Source organism: Vombatus ursinus, unplaced genomic scaffold (genome assembly GCF_900497805.2).
Source record: "Vombatus ursinus unplaced genomic scaffold, bare-nosed wombat genome assembly UNPS02014798.1, whole genome shotgun sequence".
NCBI lineage: Eukaryota > Metazoa > Chordata > Mammalia > Diprotodontia > Vombatidae > Vombatus > Vombatus ursinus.
This window is the reverse complement of record NW_020954576.1, coordinates 80,526,108-80,541,539: the sequence shown is the minus strand read 5'-3', so window position 1 is coordinate 80,541,539 and position 15,432 is coordinate 80,526,108. Positions and strand designations below refer to the sequence as shown.

The 15,432-nt window shown below is 33.4% G+C and overlaps 1 protein-coding gene across 7 annotated transcripts in view; it reads right to left on the bottom strand.

Annotated features, from left to right (window-relative positions):
- The window catches only part of LOC114049815 (protein enabled homolog), a 132,594-nt gene that overhangs the window by 46,157 nt on the left and 71,005 nt on the right, over nt 1-15,432 (bottom strand). For 3 of the 7 annotated variants that reach the window (XM_027871227.1, XM_027871229.1, XM_027871231.1), the window contains exon 4: nt 7,533-7,589. The exons of the other annotated variants lie outside the window; for them this stretch is intronic. In XM_027871227.1, the coding sequence (XP_027727028.1) occupies nt 7,533-7,589 (57 nt within the window). The remainder of the gene's footprint in view (nt 1-7,532; nt 7,590-15,432) is intronic. 7 annotated transcript variants of the gene reach the window in all.

The following is a 15,432-nucleotide window of genomic DNA, read 5'->3' as shown; positions in this document are numbered from 1 at the left end:
TCCTTTTGTAGCAAAACAAAACATAAGCTTCGTAACACACAGCAAATGAAAGAAGACTGCAACAAAATACTGTCATTATTTCCAGAAGACTTACTTGAAACAAATGGAAAAAACTTCAGGAATAAAGAAAAAATAAAAATTTAAACATGAAGAGCATAAGATTAAAACAAGTATTCAATGAGAATCTGAAGAGGCACCTGAACTTGACATTCTTTAAGACAATGAAGAAACATTATCTTTGAAGTAATTACTCATGGTTGAAGAGGGAGAGGGGAAGGATGAGAAGGGTGTAAAGAGACTCAAAAGGAAGAATTAGAATTGAAAACTCACCTAAATAGAACACTGGAAATGAAAAACAGGAGAGAAAGAGCATGAGAACCTTGTTACTAATACTGATTTATGATGTTACTGCAAATTTAAGGACGCATTATAAATCTGTTTGCCAATTGAAAAATGACTTTTTTGTTCAATGGCTCAGCATTTCTGGCACTGAATACAATAGATACTAAATGTAACCATTATAATTAACGTAGCTACCTGAATTTTTAACACAGTTAATCTTCAAAGACTTTTGAGTATAAAAAGCATCTTCCACAGCTACCAATAAGCTTTTTTGTAGGTCCACATTTCTCACTACACATTCTAATGTTCCAAGTCTATCATTAATCAACCATCATTCCAGCAATTATTGGGGCAATTTCTGCTGCAAACTATAGAACTGCTCCCCAAATTTGTGGCAATGATAAAAGTAAAATAAATTTAAAGTTTTTAAAGATGAGATCAATCAATATTGGAACTATTCCTACATACCATATTTAGGAGTCAAAACATTTCAATCTTAAAACTTAGTCCAGTAAAAGAAATAATGGTCACCTTCTAGTCTTGAATATGAAAATATTGAAATTTAGTATGCCAAAACTTGTCAAAAGGATAACATATTCAACAATAAAAACGGTAAGATGTTTATCAATAAAGGCATTTTTTGAGATCTTTTGAAAAGCCACTAGACTGCTAACATATAAAATTAAATGTTTCTACATACTAAATCAAATCTTTGTGATCTGAAAGTTAAAAGATTAAATGTCTAGGTAATACCCAGGTTTAGATTTTATACTTGAAAGGATCAAGTTCATTAGAATTCTAAGCTAATAGATCAGCAGTAAAGGATCATGATTATTTACCTGAATTCTATTTTTCCCCTTATACAATGCATTTTCAGTAATTATTTGCTATAAAATAATTTGTATTTTCTTGTAAATTACAGATTAATCAGCTAACATAAATTTGGTGATGCATTTCTTTAAATTTCCAAAGGTAATAAATTTTAAGCCTTCAACTAAAGGACATTTAAAGTCTACTATGCTCTATTTTTAAAAAATCTATTATTCTCACCTAAGCAGCACACTATGAATAGCTGAACAATTTTGTAGGCTGGAGTGTGTATCATTCAGACACAATGGAAGTATCTTAAAATATACCAACTACAGACACACACACACACACACACCCCCCAATAAAAATACAAATATAGTCTATTACTATTTAGTTAATATCTTGTATTATTAACTCTAACACTTTGGGGGAAGAATGGGTATAACAGGTGGTTGTTAGGCTTTCTTAGAAAAGCAGGTACAAGTGCATGGATAAATTTAAGAAACGATGAAAAAAAAGTCTGCATCTAAAGGTGGTGCATATCCAGGCCATTCTTATCTAACTATTCCAAATAGGCAATTAGCTTTAGTAATTGACATCATCACTGTAATTAACCTACTTTCAAGAATGTCTAAGAACAACTTTTATCTACTATAAATTAAATATGAAAATTCATACTGTTATGAGTTTTATACAGTGGCCATCTTTTATAGGTTAAATAGTTTGAGGTAGCATTTATTTACAATATCTGGTATATTTTTAATTTTAAATGCAAAATCATTTACTAGTCTATCAGAAAGATTTCTTTAAAGGTAGCCAAGCTTTCTGATATGCTGGTAGTGAAGTTCTTAAGAGCATATATAAGGAAGAAATTTTGCTCCAATATTAGTTCATGGCACGTACAAAATAATACGATAAAATGCCTGCAGATGAAGTCTTTTTTAAGTAATAGAAATTAAAATAGAAACAGTTAAAAGAAATAAAGTCAATTCCAGGTAGAATATTGGGCTAGGGAATTAGGAGACCCGGATCCTAGTCCTAACTCTCATCACTTAAGTTCTGTGACTCTTGGGGATGTCACATATTACGCTTCTGGGCTCAGGTTCCTCATCTGTAAAAAGAAGTGTTGAACTAGATGACCTCCAATTCTTTTTTCAGTTCCAAAATGCAATGATTTGATGGTTCCAGTAATAACAATATTAATTCATATTTCTATGGCACTTTAAAGCTTGCACAATGCTTTGTTCACTACATCTCTGTGAATTCAGTAGTGCCATATTATAAGCCTAGTCCATGCTTGCACAGAGATCACACTGGAACCCAGGTCTCCAGGCTACGGTGAGTGTTTTCTCACTGCACCACATATCAAGGTACATGTTGAAAAACTAAAGACTCAAAAACTTTCTAAAAGTGAATACTAAATCCTAATTAGTAATATAAAACTCTTAAAAAACATTTAAGGCTGCTAAAAACCATTTAAATAATCTGGATAAACATTTTGGTAATCTAACTTAAACTTGTGAATTTGTAAGGCCACTAAGCCACGAATAATTATTTGGTAATGGTTATTGTTTTTACAGACCACTTTAACATGATAATCCAAAAGCTTATTAAATTACAGTCTATTAAAAATAGCCTGACTAATAACTTGATATCAACTTAAAATTATGTACTTTTTCAAGAAGAAATTATTTATTGCCTTTGAAATAAATAGATCAGGAAAACTGATGTCATAATGCTAATTCTTTCTAACTGAAAACTTTAAAATATTGCAAAACTGCTTTTTAGAAATCTAATTTCATGAGTTTAGGTTTTAAGTGTTGAAAAATTCTAACCAGTCCTATAAATTTTAATAATCCCACAAGATTTCACATAACTCTTCCTACATTCACTAATGTCAAAGCAATGATGTATCTAATGAAAATAAGTATCAGTATCTCAATTAAGTTTTCTAATAAAAATAGGTCTATAACATCCTAATAGGCTTGAACTCTTACTTCTTTTCATCGTGATTTGGTTTCTTATACTAATAAATTCACGAATACCAGGTCATTTGATATCAGAAAAGGCATTTTTGTAAAACAACAAAAAGAAAAACTGGAAGACTAAAGATCTGTCACTAAACTTTAGTTTTCTTTCATCCATTCAACAGTTATTTAGTTCTTCAGCAACAGAACTATCCAAATTATACAGAGTTCTTTTTAAAATGAGCAAAAACTAAATATGTGAATTTTAAAGACACTATCTGCAAAATAGCTGTGAACGCTTAGGTCTGTCAATTAAGTACCACATACTGAATGCAACCTGAAAAAAGAAAATGTGAAAGGTGGGAGTTTGTGATTTTATTTACCTCTCCATTCCAAAGAAACATGCTCCTTCTATGTGTCCACATCAGGACTTTCCTAACTTTTAAAGCTACATTAATTCACATCTCCTATATAGGAATCACATCAATTTACTATGTTTGCTACTTAGTTATTAAAACAATCCATTTTAAGTCAAATGTAACAGACCAAGACAGAGGCTGTAGAGGCTGGATTCAATCTTATAATTTTCACTCAATTTTTTAGGGGGGAAGCAAAAGTAAAGTCTATCATCCTTCAAACATGACATTTTTATTTTAAAAAGCAAAACTACTGAGTAAAAACCACAGGACTGAATTTTAAGAAAAGCAAAGAGAAAATGAACTTTAATTGAAGAAAGTCAAAATGGACATGAAAAATTTTCTTTGGAGAAAATAAGAGAATAGTTTTTGATTCTACAGAAGAAAGCACAGCAGAATTTTGTGAGTGATTTCATCTTTGATAAAAACTAAGTTTACTATATTTTATACAAGAAACCTTGAACAGATAGGAATAATTTTAAAGTCCTTTTAAAATAATAAAAAGATTATGAAAAACAAATAACTCTTATGACTCTTTTCTAATCTGTTCTGGTAAAAGGCAGTCTTTTTTTTCCTCCATAAGTAGACTTCTACTAAAAAAAAAAATCATCCAATCCTTGTAGAGCTATAATCTAGAAAAATCTATCACAGTTATGTGAATGCTGTTCACTCTAAGTTTTTGAATTTAGGAAAAAAACTACGTTTAGTCTGTGCTGAGTTTTATTTAAAGCTACCATATGATGGCTTGCTGCCAAATCTTAAATACAGAGACCATAAAACATTTTGTATGCATTGTCTATTGTACTATATAAGCATTCTGAAAGTATTAAAAGAGCAGGATTGAAAAGGATGAACATGCTAAAGGAAAATGACCAAAATGTTGTCCTTTTTTTAATGAGATTATTCATTGGTTTTAAAAACAAAAGTTGGAATTAGGTTTCTGCTCAACTTAAAATAGAGATGAGGACCTAAAACATGAGGTGCCCACTGAGAATAGTTAAGGCTATGTATTCTTAACCATCATTTCTTTTCCTAAAATATCATGGTCATTATAGAACTCAAATAAGGGAGAGGGGAAGATGGTATGGGGAAGACAATTACATGTCTCAGAATATTTAAGGTATTTAAAAATGCATAAAGTAAAACAATGTCATCAAATCTCTTTAACAGCAGGGAAATGATCATTTGAACTCTGGCTTTGTCTATCAACACATATTTTAAGAGCTGGCAATAGCTATGATATATCTAAAAACCTACCCTCTCATAATGAGATTTCTAATTATAAATTACCCTTATTTATTAGTAGGATCTGACAAAGGGAATTAATGAGAAAAAGAGATTAATGAAGGAGTGCTCTTTGTTCTTGGCTGCCTTGTCCTTTTGTTTTTACCTTCCTATAGAATTGTTACAAACATATTTAGCAGATGTTAACTTTTTCTGGCTGGTGATGGCTGAAGAGAATGCACAGTAAAGGGGATTACCAAAAACTCCTTACTACTCTTTACTAAAGCAACTGATTTTCCTGATGATTTCATTATAGAAAATCTCCTTCGATTATTAATGTCTTTTAAATTGTCAAGTTGCCAAAAATCATTCTCTTGTTAACATCACATATCTATTCCAGTAATAATACTATTTTCATTCTCTAGATACAAATCAAATTACTTAACCATACCATTGAAAGAGTATATATTTTATTCACTTCAAAATGCAACAGTACTGCTTCTGTAATTTCATTGGTGTGGGTACTCCTTCCACTTATATTTTTTGAAATTTTCTATAATTTGGCAGAGCATCTATGACTGAAAAAATCTGGCTGCCTATATGGCCAAATCTGATGAGAAACCTCTCTAGATATTAGCTAGGTTGGTCCTTTAATGACAGGCATACAGTTCATCACTTGGGTTTGAAACCATTCTAAACTTGATATGCTCTGACAGAGCTTATGCTCAACTGGCATAGCCAAGAAATTGGGGTCATCTCCACATCATCATACGGTAATTAGATAGGACATTAGTGGAGAATTTCATACATACACAAAAAATTAAGCTAATAAAATTTTCTTTAAAAAAGATAACTGTCAGTAACAATCCCTCTACAGCTTAGAAGGTTTTTTATGTTCCTATAACCAAAAGAATTCATCACTCCTGGAAGCTAACTTGGCTGGGTTGGCCACTGGAGAAGAGACACAAAGTTCATTATCAAACTATCACTCAAACCTTTCTCCACCTTTCCCTCCACTTCACACTCAACTGGCAAATTCTTCAAAGAAGCCAGGACCATCTCTATTTCATGAGAACTAGGTAGTAAGTAAGGTAATAAATGTTACACTTTTTACTCTCAATGGAGGCTCTAAGCATTCATTTCAAAGCTTAATTCAGAGGAGACTCAAAAAAGAGTAGCTTCTATTTTAATCAACAACTGGTGCTTTGTTTTTTTTCCCACTTCTCTGTCAACTTTTTATGAAATTACTTTGATTGACAGAAGATAAATTAGTCTTTCTGCAGGTGGTCAAGCCCTTCTTAATTTACAGAAGGGCTGGCCAATTTGTAAGCCCTATTTTCTGTTAATAGGTCTTAACATGAAAGAGAAACAACAATGTACCAAAAATGCAAGAATGTTCAAAGGAAACAAGAATTAGAATGTCCTTTAAATGGGCATAAGCATACTGGTTTACAATTTAGGACAGAATATTAACATCAGACTGGCTCAAAAGACAGCCTGGATGGCCTCTCTAGGGAAGAAAATCAGAAATATTCGTCCTATAGTACTAAAACTAAAGCATAACATTCTAAGGAAATTTTGCTCCACCTGATAAATGCTGATGATGGATAATCTGATTCAGCTATCATGTCTCAGTCACTATATGAAAATCTGTAAACAATGCAACTGATATGTGAATGTTACAACAATTAAATTCTAATGTTCTAATTTAGTTTTTATTTTGGAAGAATACAATAAATATTTCCTTGCTAATTACAAGCAAGCAAATATTCACAAATTTAAAATAATTTTCCTTTATCCTTAATCTCCTTTTGGTAAATTAACAATATTAATATTTAAAGTGCTATGCTCTGATTGTCTTGGATACAAAGCAGCAAAAGTTGAAATATTCTGAAATAATAATAGCAATGAATACAACCTTAAGTGAATTTATATAAATAGTATAAATCTAAAATATTTCTTTTTTTCTTATTAAATAACCAACTTTTTCAAATTACATGGCATTCTAAAAACTGTCAAATTAAACCTGCTTTTTAGAGTTTAGAGTTTCAAAACGACAGTACTTTAGAATAAAGGGAAATAAAAGGAAACAAAAATGAAAAAGCTAACTAAATACCAAAGATAGAATACCAATCTTTCTCTTGGATGCTTTTATTTTTTCATAATTTGTCTTTTTAGGGCACCAAAATGAAGTGGGCTTATATGTGCATTCTCTAAAAGCCTAAGTTTACACCTAAGCCACAATTACTTGAGCTTATTTTCTTTTAATAAAGTGTATCCAGGACACCATCCTGTTGATCTTGAAATAGAAGCTTCTATTGCCTTCACAGCCATCCAGTAACTGGAGGTAATACAATTTTGATTAAAAAGTAGTCTAAGAGGAGACATTTTTTAGGTTCCAATATACCTTAACAGTTATAATCACTAAAAGAATTTCTAATGAGAAAAGATAGTTCTCTCCTAAACATAACTTTTTTTCTTTAATTTAAAATGCATTATGCATATGAGTACAAGGAGTTGATCATGATCAGGATTTCCCAAAGAGTGATTCTGTACCCCTCCTAATGAGCAGGTTCAGAAGCTATCAAAGTTATATATATATATATATATATATGTATATTTACAACAACATTGATCACAATATAACAGTAGCTTATAATAAATTCCAATTACCACAAATTAGACCATGGCCTAGGGTTAATAAGACTTATGAAAAGTGCAAGCAGTATGTACCACAGCTTGAAAAAAATAATGTAAACGTAATGTTGCTTACCACAGAAAATACATCGCAAATTAGTGCTGTCCTGGGTAGCAGTAACCTTGCTCTGGGCTGCAACAGACACCTTGGTGTTAGAAGCTTCAAAGGACAAAGGGGCCATCTGTAAATGATTAGTCCAGGGACTTCATAGTAGACTAAAAGGTGGTTTTAAATGCTTAGTGTGTATTTATACATATTTCTTGGTTATTCCTCTTTTCCCTATAAGTCCTATTAAGAATTTGGTACTCTGTGAGATATATATGTATATGTGTGTGTGTGTGTACATATATATATGTGTGTGTGTGTGTATATATACACATATATATTTTATGACGAAATATTTTTCCCTATAATCTCATCCATAAGAGGGAAAAAATATTACAATAAAACCTATCAGATGAGAAAGTAACATTCATTTCACAAATAAGAATATAATGGGCTTCTGGTTCCTAAGTTTAAATAGAGATATGAATCTGAGACAGTTCAATTTACGATATGTACCCTAATAAACTTGTGCCCTATTCTGTTTAAGATAAGTTTCACTTGAAAATACTCTGAATGAGCAAAATATATTTTGATAAGAATATTTAAAATGTTTTTTTCTGATACCTATTTGTCAAAAAGATTGCATCAACATGAAAAAAGCCTATAGCAAATTAAGTTTTATATTATAACATGAAATTAACATATTTCATTTGTATTGAAACAGAAAATTATAGTAACACATTGTCTGAGTGTACCATTCTGTTATTTCTTCCCTTCCCCTCAAAACCATTTGTGAAAGTTAATCAACATATGTTTATGTGCCAAAGAGAGGAAGTGAAAAAATTAACTAGAACACTGAATATCCATGAAATAAACTTATGTACATTACTAAATACATTTATATCCCAGAAAAATATGAAAATTTGGAGGGCTAACAAAGACTATGTGCAACACAAAATTAGGTATGGAGTTGGTGGGGGGGGATATTTATCTCTACATATACATATGTCTTTATCTTCTACATCAACATGGTCTATACAAGATCTAAAGTTCTTGGGAGATGTTCTCTGTTCTCATTTGTAGTAACCAAGAAACATTGGTGAGTTAAAAATAATCTGGTTTAAATATCGCCAAAAGAAAAAGAATAACTTTTAAAGCAACCACTACCAAAATTAAGAGTTTTTTTAAAAGAAAAAAAGTGTGATACTTTAGAGTACAGCTTGTACTACCTAAAAATGTTGTTACCTAAAAACAGAATAAAACCAACTTATATTTAGTAGAAGAGTACAAATCTAAAAGTGTTTAAAACATAGTATAATACAACAAATCTAGATCATTTTTAGAAGGCTTAATTTAAGATAACTCAATTTTATACATGTCTTGTTTCTTTACGCAGGAATATTTCTGACATTCCTATTTTTAAGGAGATCTTATTAAATAATTTTAATACTCAAAACACAATATTTTAAAAAAATTAAATTGAGGATGAAAGCCAAGGGTATCAATACTACAAGGCTCTCAAAATATGATTAAACATATAGTGATGACATTTACAATAATGTTACAAATTATAACATACATTATCATATAAAAGGAAAAATTTATCAAACTAAGTCTAAGATTAGACCGTATATAAACAAACTTACAAAGTAATTTTTTAATTAAAATTACACACCTCATTTTATTTTGGAATACCACTTGACAATTTTTTAAACTTCTTTTTAGAGTCTAGATTTAAATTAAAATGGATAAGGGCTGACGTTTTAGCCATTTTTTTCTTAAACAATCTTCAAGTAAAGAAGCATAAGAAAAATAAACACTTACAAGAAAAACTTGAGAAATTATCCCGCTTCTGACAGCACAGAAACTGCCAAATCCTGTTACCAACCATACTGGTAAGGAGAGTTGCCAATTACCTCCTGAGAATTGTCAGAATGCAGGTAAGCCATGATTTCTCTTACGCAGTCTTACTGTTTTCAGACCAAAAAAAAATCTGGATCCATATTATAATTTAAACTGCCATATAATATTCCTAGAATGAACAGTTTAAGCCTTCCTTTTCTGAAAAGAATTTTCACTTCATGCTATCAAGCAAAATACTGCTTACTACTCTGATAAAGGTTGCTTGAATTCTTACTGCAGTTTGCATTTCCCGAAGATACTAAATTATTCATTCCATCATATGCATAAGGATAACAGCATTTCCTGCTTTACATCCTTGATGCTATTAACTCTTTCTTTGCTAGAAAAGATTAAAAATACAAAAGTGCAAGGGGAAAAGACACTAAAATGACAAATTTCAATAGAATTCATCTTACAGTAACATCCATCCTGGGAGACAAATTTCTGGTCATTTGATGATAACTTTTACACCAAGCATTAATTTAGTAAAAAGAATTTTAAAGAAAAAATGTTGGAAATATTCCCTTACAATACTAAGATTTAATGATTCTATGCAACATAAATGAACTAATAAATACTGAAATATAGCCAAAAGCAGATTAGAGCTCCTCCAAAACGTGACTACAAAATATATCATATTTGTATGGCACTTTAATATTTTTGAATCTTTCTCATTTGTTATCTCATTTGACTGTCACAAGATGTCTGTCAGACAAGGAAATTATTTTACTTGTTTTGCAAATCAAGACACTAAGTTTCAGAATGGCTAAATCATTTGCCAAAGGTCACATGGGTTGAGCCAAAACTAGAATTCAGGCTTTCTAATTGTTCATTCAGAATACAAGGTGCTGGTGTTAAAATGGTAATTTGGTGCCCTACCCTCAATTCCAGGAAGAGCTTCAGCAGTATCTCCCTCATATTTTTGTGGTTAATATTCCTGCTAGACTTTTTAAATCTTCTCATTAGAATAAGGTCTGGCTCTACTTATCATCTCATTTAATGGCTCTTCCTTATTCCTAATTCTTCCTGACCCCTCTGTATCATCATCTCATACTGCTGACTATGTTCTCTCTACTTACATATTCCTTCTTACCTGGAGTTTTGTGACACGGCTCTCTGGGTCCTCCTTCTACAGTAGACTTCCAGAGTATTTCTACTCAATCTTCTTTGTTTGATCAACATCCAGGTCTCACCCCTATATGCTAGACGAATCCTGTGCCATTTTCTCTTTCTACACATTCTTTTTTGACAATAGCATCAGCTTCCATGGGTTTAATATATCATTTCTATGAAGGTGGACAACCAAATCTACAAATCTAGCCCTCAGCTCTCTCTTAAGCTCCAGTCCCACATCAACACCTGCCTGTTAGGCACATCTCTATCTGGATTTCCCACAGGCATCTCAAACTCAACATGTTTGTTTTAACAAATCAATGTCCAAAAGAGAATTCTCTTTCCCCAATAGCCTACCATTCTTCCTAATTTCCTTAATTCTTCTGAGGACATTACCATCTTTCCAATAACCCAGGTTCACAACTCCAAAGTGATATTCAAATCTTGACTTTCCTTCACATACTTTATCTCAATTCTACCTCCACCCTTGCATTACAATCCCTTTTCCTCCTCAATTCAGCCTCCAAAACTATAGTAATAGCCCACTAATTAATTGGAGGTTCCCTTCACCAACACAGCCTTCATCTTTTAAGATATTCCTAAAACATGACTCTAACTCTCCTCAAGAAGTTTCAGTGGTTCACTCTTTCCTCCAGGATAATATACAGATGCCTATGTTTAATTTAAATGCCTGGGATTAAGTTCTTCACAATCTGCCTCTAGATATCCTTCTAGAAGACTTCATATTACTCTCTCTTACAATTCTACATTACAGCCAAACTAGCCAACTTGCAATCTTCCATGCCTTTACTGTCCCACATTTTTGGAACACTCCCCACTCCCTCTTGGAAATCCTAGCTCCCCCTTCAAGCAACGGCTAAATGGTGATGCCCTACACCAACCTCTTTCTGATTCCCTCCCCCAGCCCCCTATCCAGTCAAATTATTTTGTCTTTATGGCATATATATTTTGCATTCACTTATCCATTCACATTTTATATCCTCTTCAGTAGAATATAAGGTCTATGGAGGCATGGTCTGTTTTGTTTTATCATCGTACTCTAATGCCACACAATGTGCTTGGCATGTAGTAGGCACTAAATGAATGTTTACTGAGCTGAATTGAATTCTTAAAAGATATATACACAGGGTCAATGTCAGGGTAACAAGAAAACAGATCAATTAAGAGAGATTAAGAATCTCTAATGTAGTGTAAAAATTTCATTAAGATTCTAGACCTCAGAATCTGATAGAAAAATACATATTTGTATGCATACACATACACACACAATATAATGTACAAATCCTACTAGAAAAGCACCCAATACTATCAAAAGTTAGAATTAGTTTGAAAATCCACAGTATCACAGGTTATGTGTGAATTTTTATTAATTGTGAATTTTAGTTATATTTAGGTAGGCAAGGAGGAAATCAACCCACAATCACATCCTCTCTCAAAATACTGCTTCAAAATATTAACACTAGACAAGGAGCATAGGAAAAAAGCTAGAAGACTAGTTTTGCCACCTGAGGCAAACCCTGACTTAAAATCGAACTTTTAAGTAAGAAGGGATACCCCAGGAAGATTAAGCTCCAGTAATTTACATGCTGCTGCTATGGAATTCCTTCTCCTCATTCCCATTTTCCTGTTTCAATTCATCATGTTGCCAGAATTGGCCCACTACAGTTTCAACGCCCAACAATTTTATTTAATTCAATTCAACAAACATTTATTCAGTGTCTACTATGTACAAAAATGTGCTAAGTTGCTAGAAGCAGCTAAGTGTGCAGTAAAGAACTGGGACTGCAGTCAGGATGATCTAGTTCAAATCCTGCCTCAGACACTAGGTATGTGTCTGGGCAAGTCACTTACCCTCTCTGTCTCAGTTTCCTCCTCTGCAAAATAGAGATAATAATACCTACCCTACAAGGTTATTGTAAAGATAAAATGAAACATTTGTAAAGCACATTGCAAACCTCCATGTGCTACATAAATGCTAGTTTTATTATAATAATTATTATCATTAAGCACTGGGTATACAACGATAGGATGTCCCAGCTTTCAAGATTAAAATCTAATAAGGATAGAACACATACTTAACTCTGATATAAGACAGAAAGCCACAAGTATGACAAGAACAAAGTAGAAATCTATAGATAAAGTTCATTTGATGTGGGAGGCAAGTAGGTATGGCAGTGAATAGAGCACTAGCCCTGGAGTCAGGAGGACCTGAGTTCAAATCCGGCCTCAGACACTTGACACTTATTAGCTGGGTGACCCTGGGCAAGTCACTTAACCCCATTACCTAGGGCCCCCCTGGAAAAAAAAAAAAGAAAAAGAGAGATAACTTTCAACTGAGGGAAATCAGAAGGTTTTATGGAGGCAGTTTCATCTGAACTACATCTTAAAGCACAAGAAGAATTCTTTACAGACAAATGAGGAGGTAGTATATTCTAGGTTAAGAAACATGGCTTACATGAATATATAGAGAGGCAAGAAAAAGCAAAAGGAGATGAGCAACAGGTTTAGTCTGGCACTACAGTGCAGTGAACATAGGATCAAATAATGCTAGGAAGGTTAGATGAAGCCTGACTGTGAGTGCCTTGCAGACCAGACTGAGTTAGTTATCTTTTAGCCTAAAGACACTAAGAACCACTGAAGCTCTTCAATCAGGGGAATGACACATTGAGAACTACATATTAGGAAAATAATTCTGGCAGCTGTGTGAAGGTCAAATCAGAGAAGTGAAAGGCTAGTGGCAGAGAAATCAGAAGGCTAATACACCAGCCTAAAGCAGAGATGATAGGGCTTCAACTAGGGTGATTGCAGTGAAGAGAAGGCTATGAGTGAAGATGTCCCAGTGCCTCCTTTACAACCCTCACAGTCTCCATTCAGCAGGATGGGAAAGTCTGAGGAAAATTCTTATCTTTTTCCTGACTACCCCAAACCCCATTAGCAGAAAAAGATTGTAAAGGAAGAAAGAGATTAGAGGGCAAGTAAGGGACTCATTGGGCTTCCATCTTAGAATTCTAATCAGAATCATACTTCCTTTCATGTAATTTACATTTTAACTAAACTGCAGTGTCAAACTCAAATAGAAAGAGACTACGCAGGCCTTCAGGGCAACTGAATCAGCAGCAGGGACTCTGGTGCCCTCAGCCCCCAGGGACGACCGGTCAGAAAAAGACTGCAGGAACACGCTGCTAGCACTGGGTGCAGGACTCTTGTCACACTGCCCAAACGGGGATCCGAGTCACAGACCCAGGTCACAATCCCACGGTGAGGAGGAACACCAGCACACTGGAGCATGAAGACACAAGGGAACGGGGACCCTGGTCACCAGCCCAGGGCAGGAAAGAGTACTCATGGTCTCTTACAGACCACAGCGCAGGGTAGGAGAACAGTGACCACATCTCTCCTTCCTTCATACCGTGGAAGAATCGAAAACTTTCAGGTCCCCAGAATTACCTGTGAAAATAGCTACATGAAAAATCTGAAGCCTGGGACAATGCCCCCTCCACCCCAGGAGCAGAGCCCAACTTTAACATAAAATTAAAAGTCAAGAAATAGGCTCAAAAAATGAGCAAGCAACAAAAAAAGAATCTTACCACAGAAAGTTTCTTTGACAGGGAAGATAAAAACACAAACTCAGAAGATAACATTATCAAAAAGGCTACATGTGAAGCTCGAAGAACAAAAACTGGTGTCGGGCCCCAAAGAAATCCTGAAAAGCTCAAAAAGAATTTTAAAAATCAAATAAAAGAGCTAGAATAAAAATTGGGAAAAGAAATGAGAGTGATACAAGAGAACCATAAAAAAAGAGTCAACCACTTGGTAAAGGCAACACCAAAAAATGGAAAAAAGATATACAAAAATTGACTGAAGAAAACAATTCCTTACAAAGTAGAATTGGCCAAATGGAAAAGTAGGTACAAAAGCTCACTGACGAAAATAATTCCTTAAAAATTAGAATTGGTCAAGTGGAAGCTAAGGATTACATGAGACATGAAGAAAAAAATAAAATGAAATTAAAAGAATGAAAAAAATAGAAAATTGGAAAAACAATGGAAAACAGATAAAGGAGAGATAACTGGAAAAACAACTGACTGGAAAATAGATGAAGGAGAGATAATTTAAGAATTACTGGACTACCTGAAAGCCATGATCAAAAAAAGAACATAGACATCATATTTCCAGAAATTATAAAGGAAAATTACCCTAACATCTTAGATCCAGAGGGCAAAATAGAAATTGAAAGAATCCACCAATCACCTCCTGAAAGAAATCCCAAAATGAAAACCTGGAGGAATAGCACAGCCAAATACCAGAGCTCCCAGGCCAAGCAGAAAATACTGCAAGCAACCAGAAAGAAACAACTCAAATATCGTGGAGCCACAGTCAAGATAACACAAGACTTAGCAGCTTCTACATTAAGGAATCAGAGGGCTTGGAATATAGTATTTCAGAAGGCAAAGGAGCTAGGATTATAACCAAGAACCACCTACCCAAAGAAACTGAGTATAGTCCTTCAAGGGGAAGAAGAGACATGGGATAGCTAAATGGAGAGGGGAGGATCATTTCCCAGAGAGGAAGAGGCTATATCTGCACTAGGACTATCTATGGGGATGAAATCATAACTCACTAAAGTATTATACATTTATTTAAAGATAATGTCTTATACAGGTAAGATCTGATTTTAAATTTTTATTGAATTTCAAATTATACCATGATTCAGTATATACTGTGTGTCTCAGCTTTCTGAATAAAAGCCGTTAAAATGGAGGCCTACTGGTCTAGTGTAGAAGAGGGTTTCACATTGTATTTTTAATCGATTTACATAAAACAAACATTTGGTGCATAGAAATGTTTCTATTAATGAATAAAATGTATTCCTATGACATGGTATTCTTTGTCA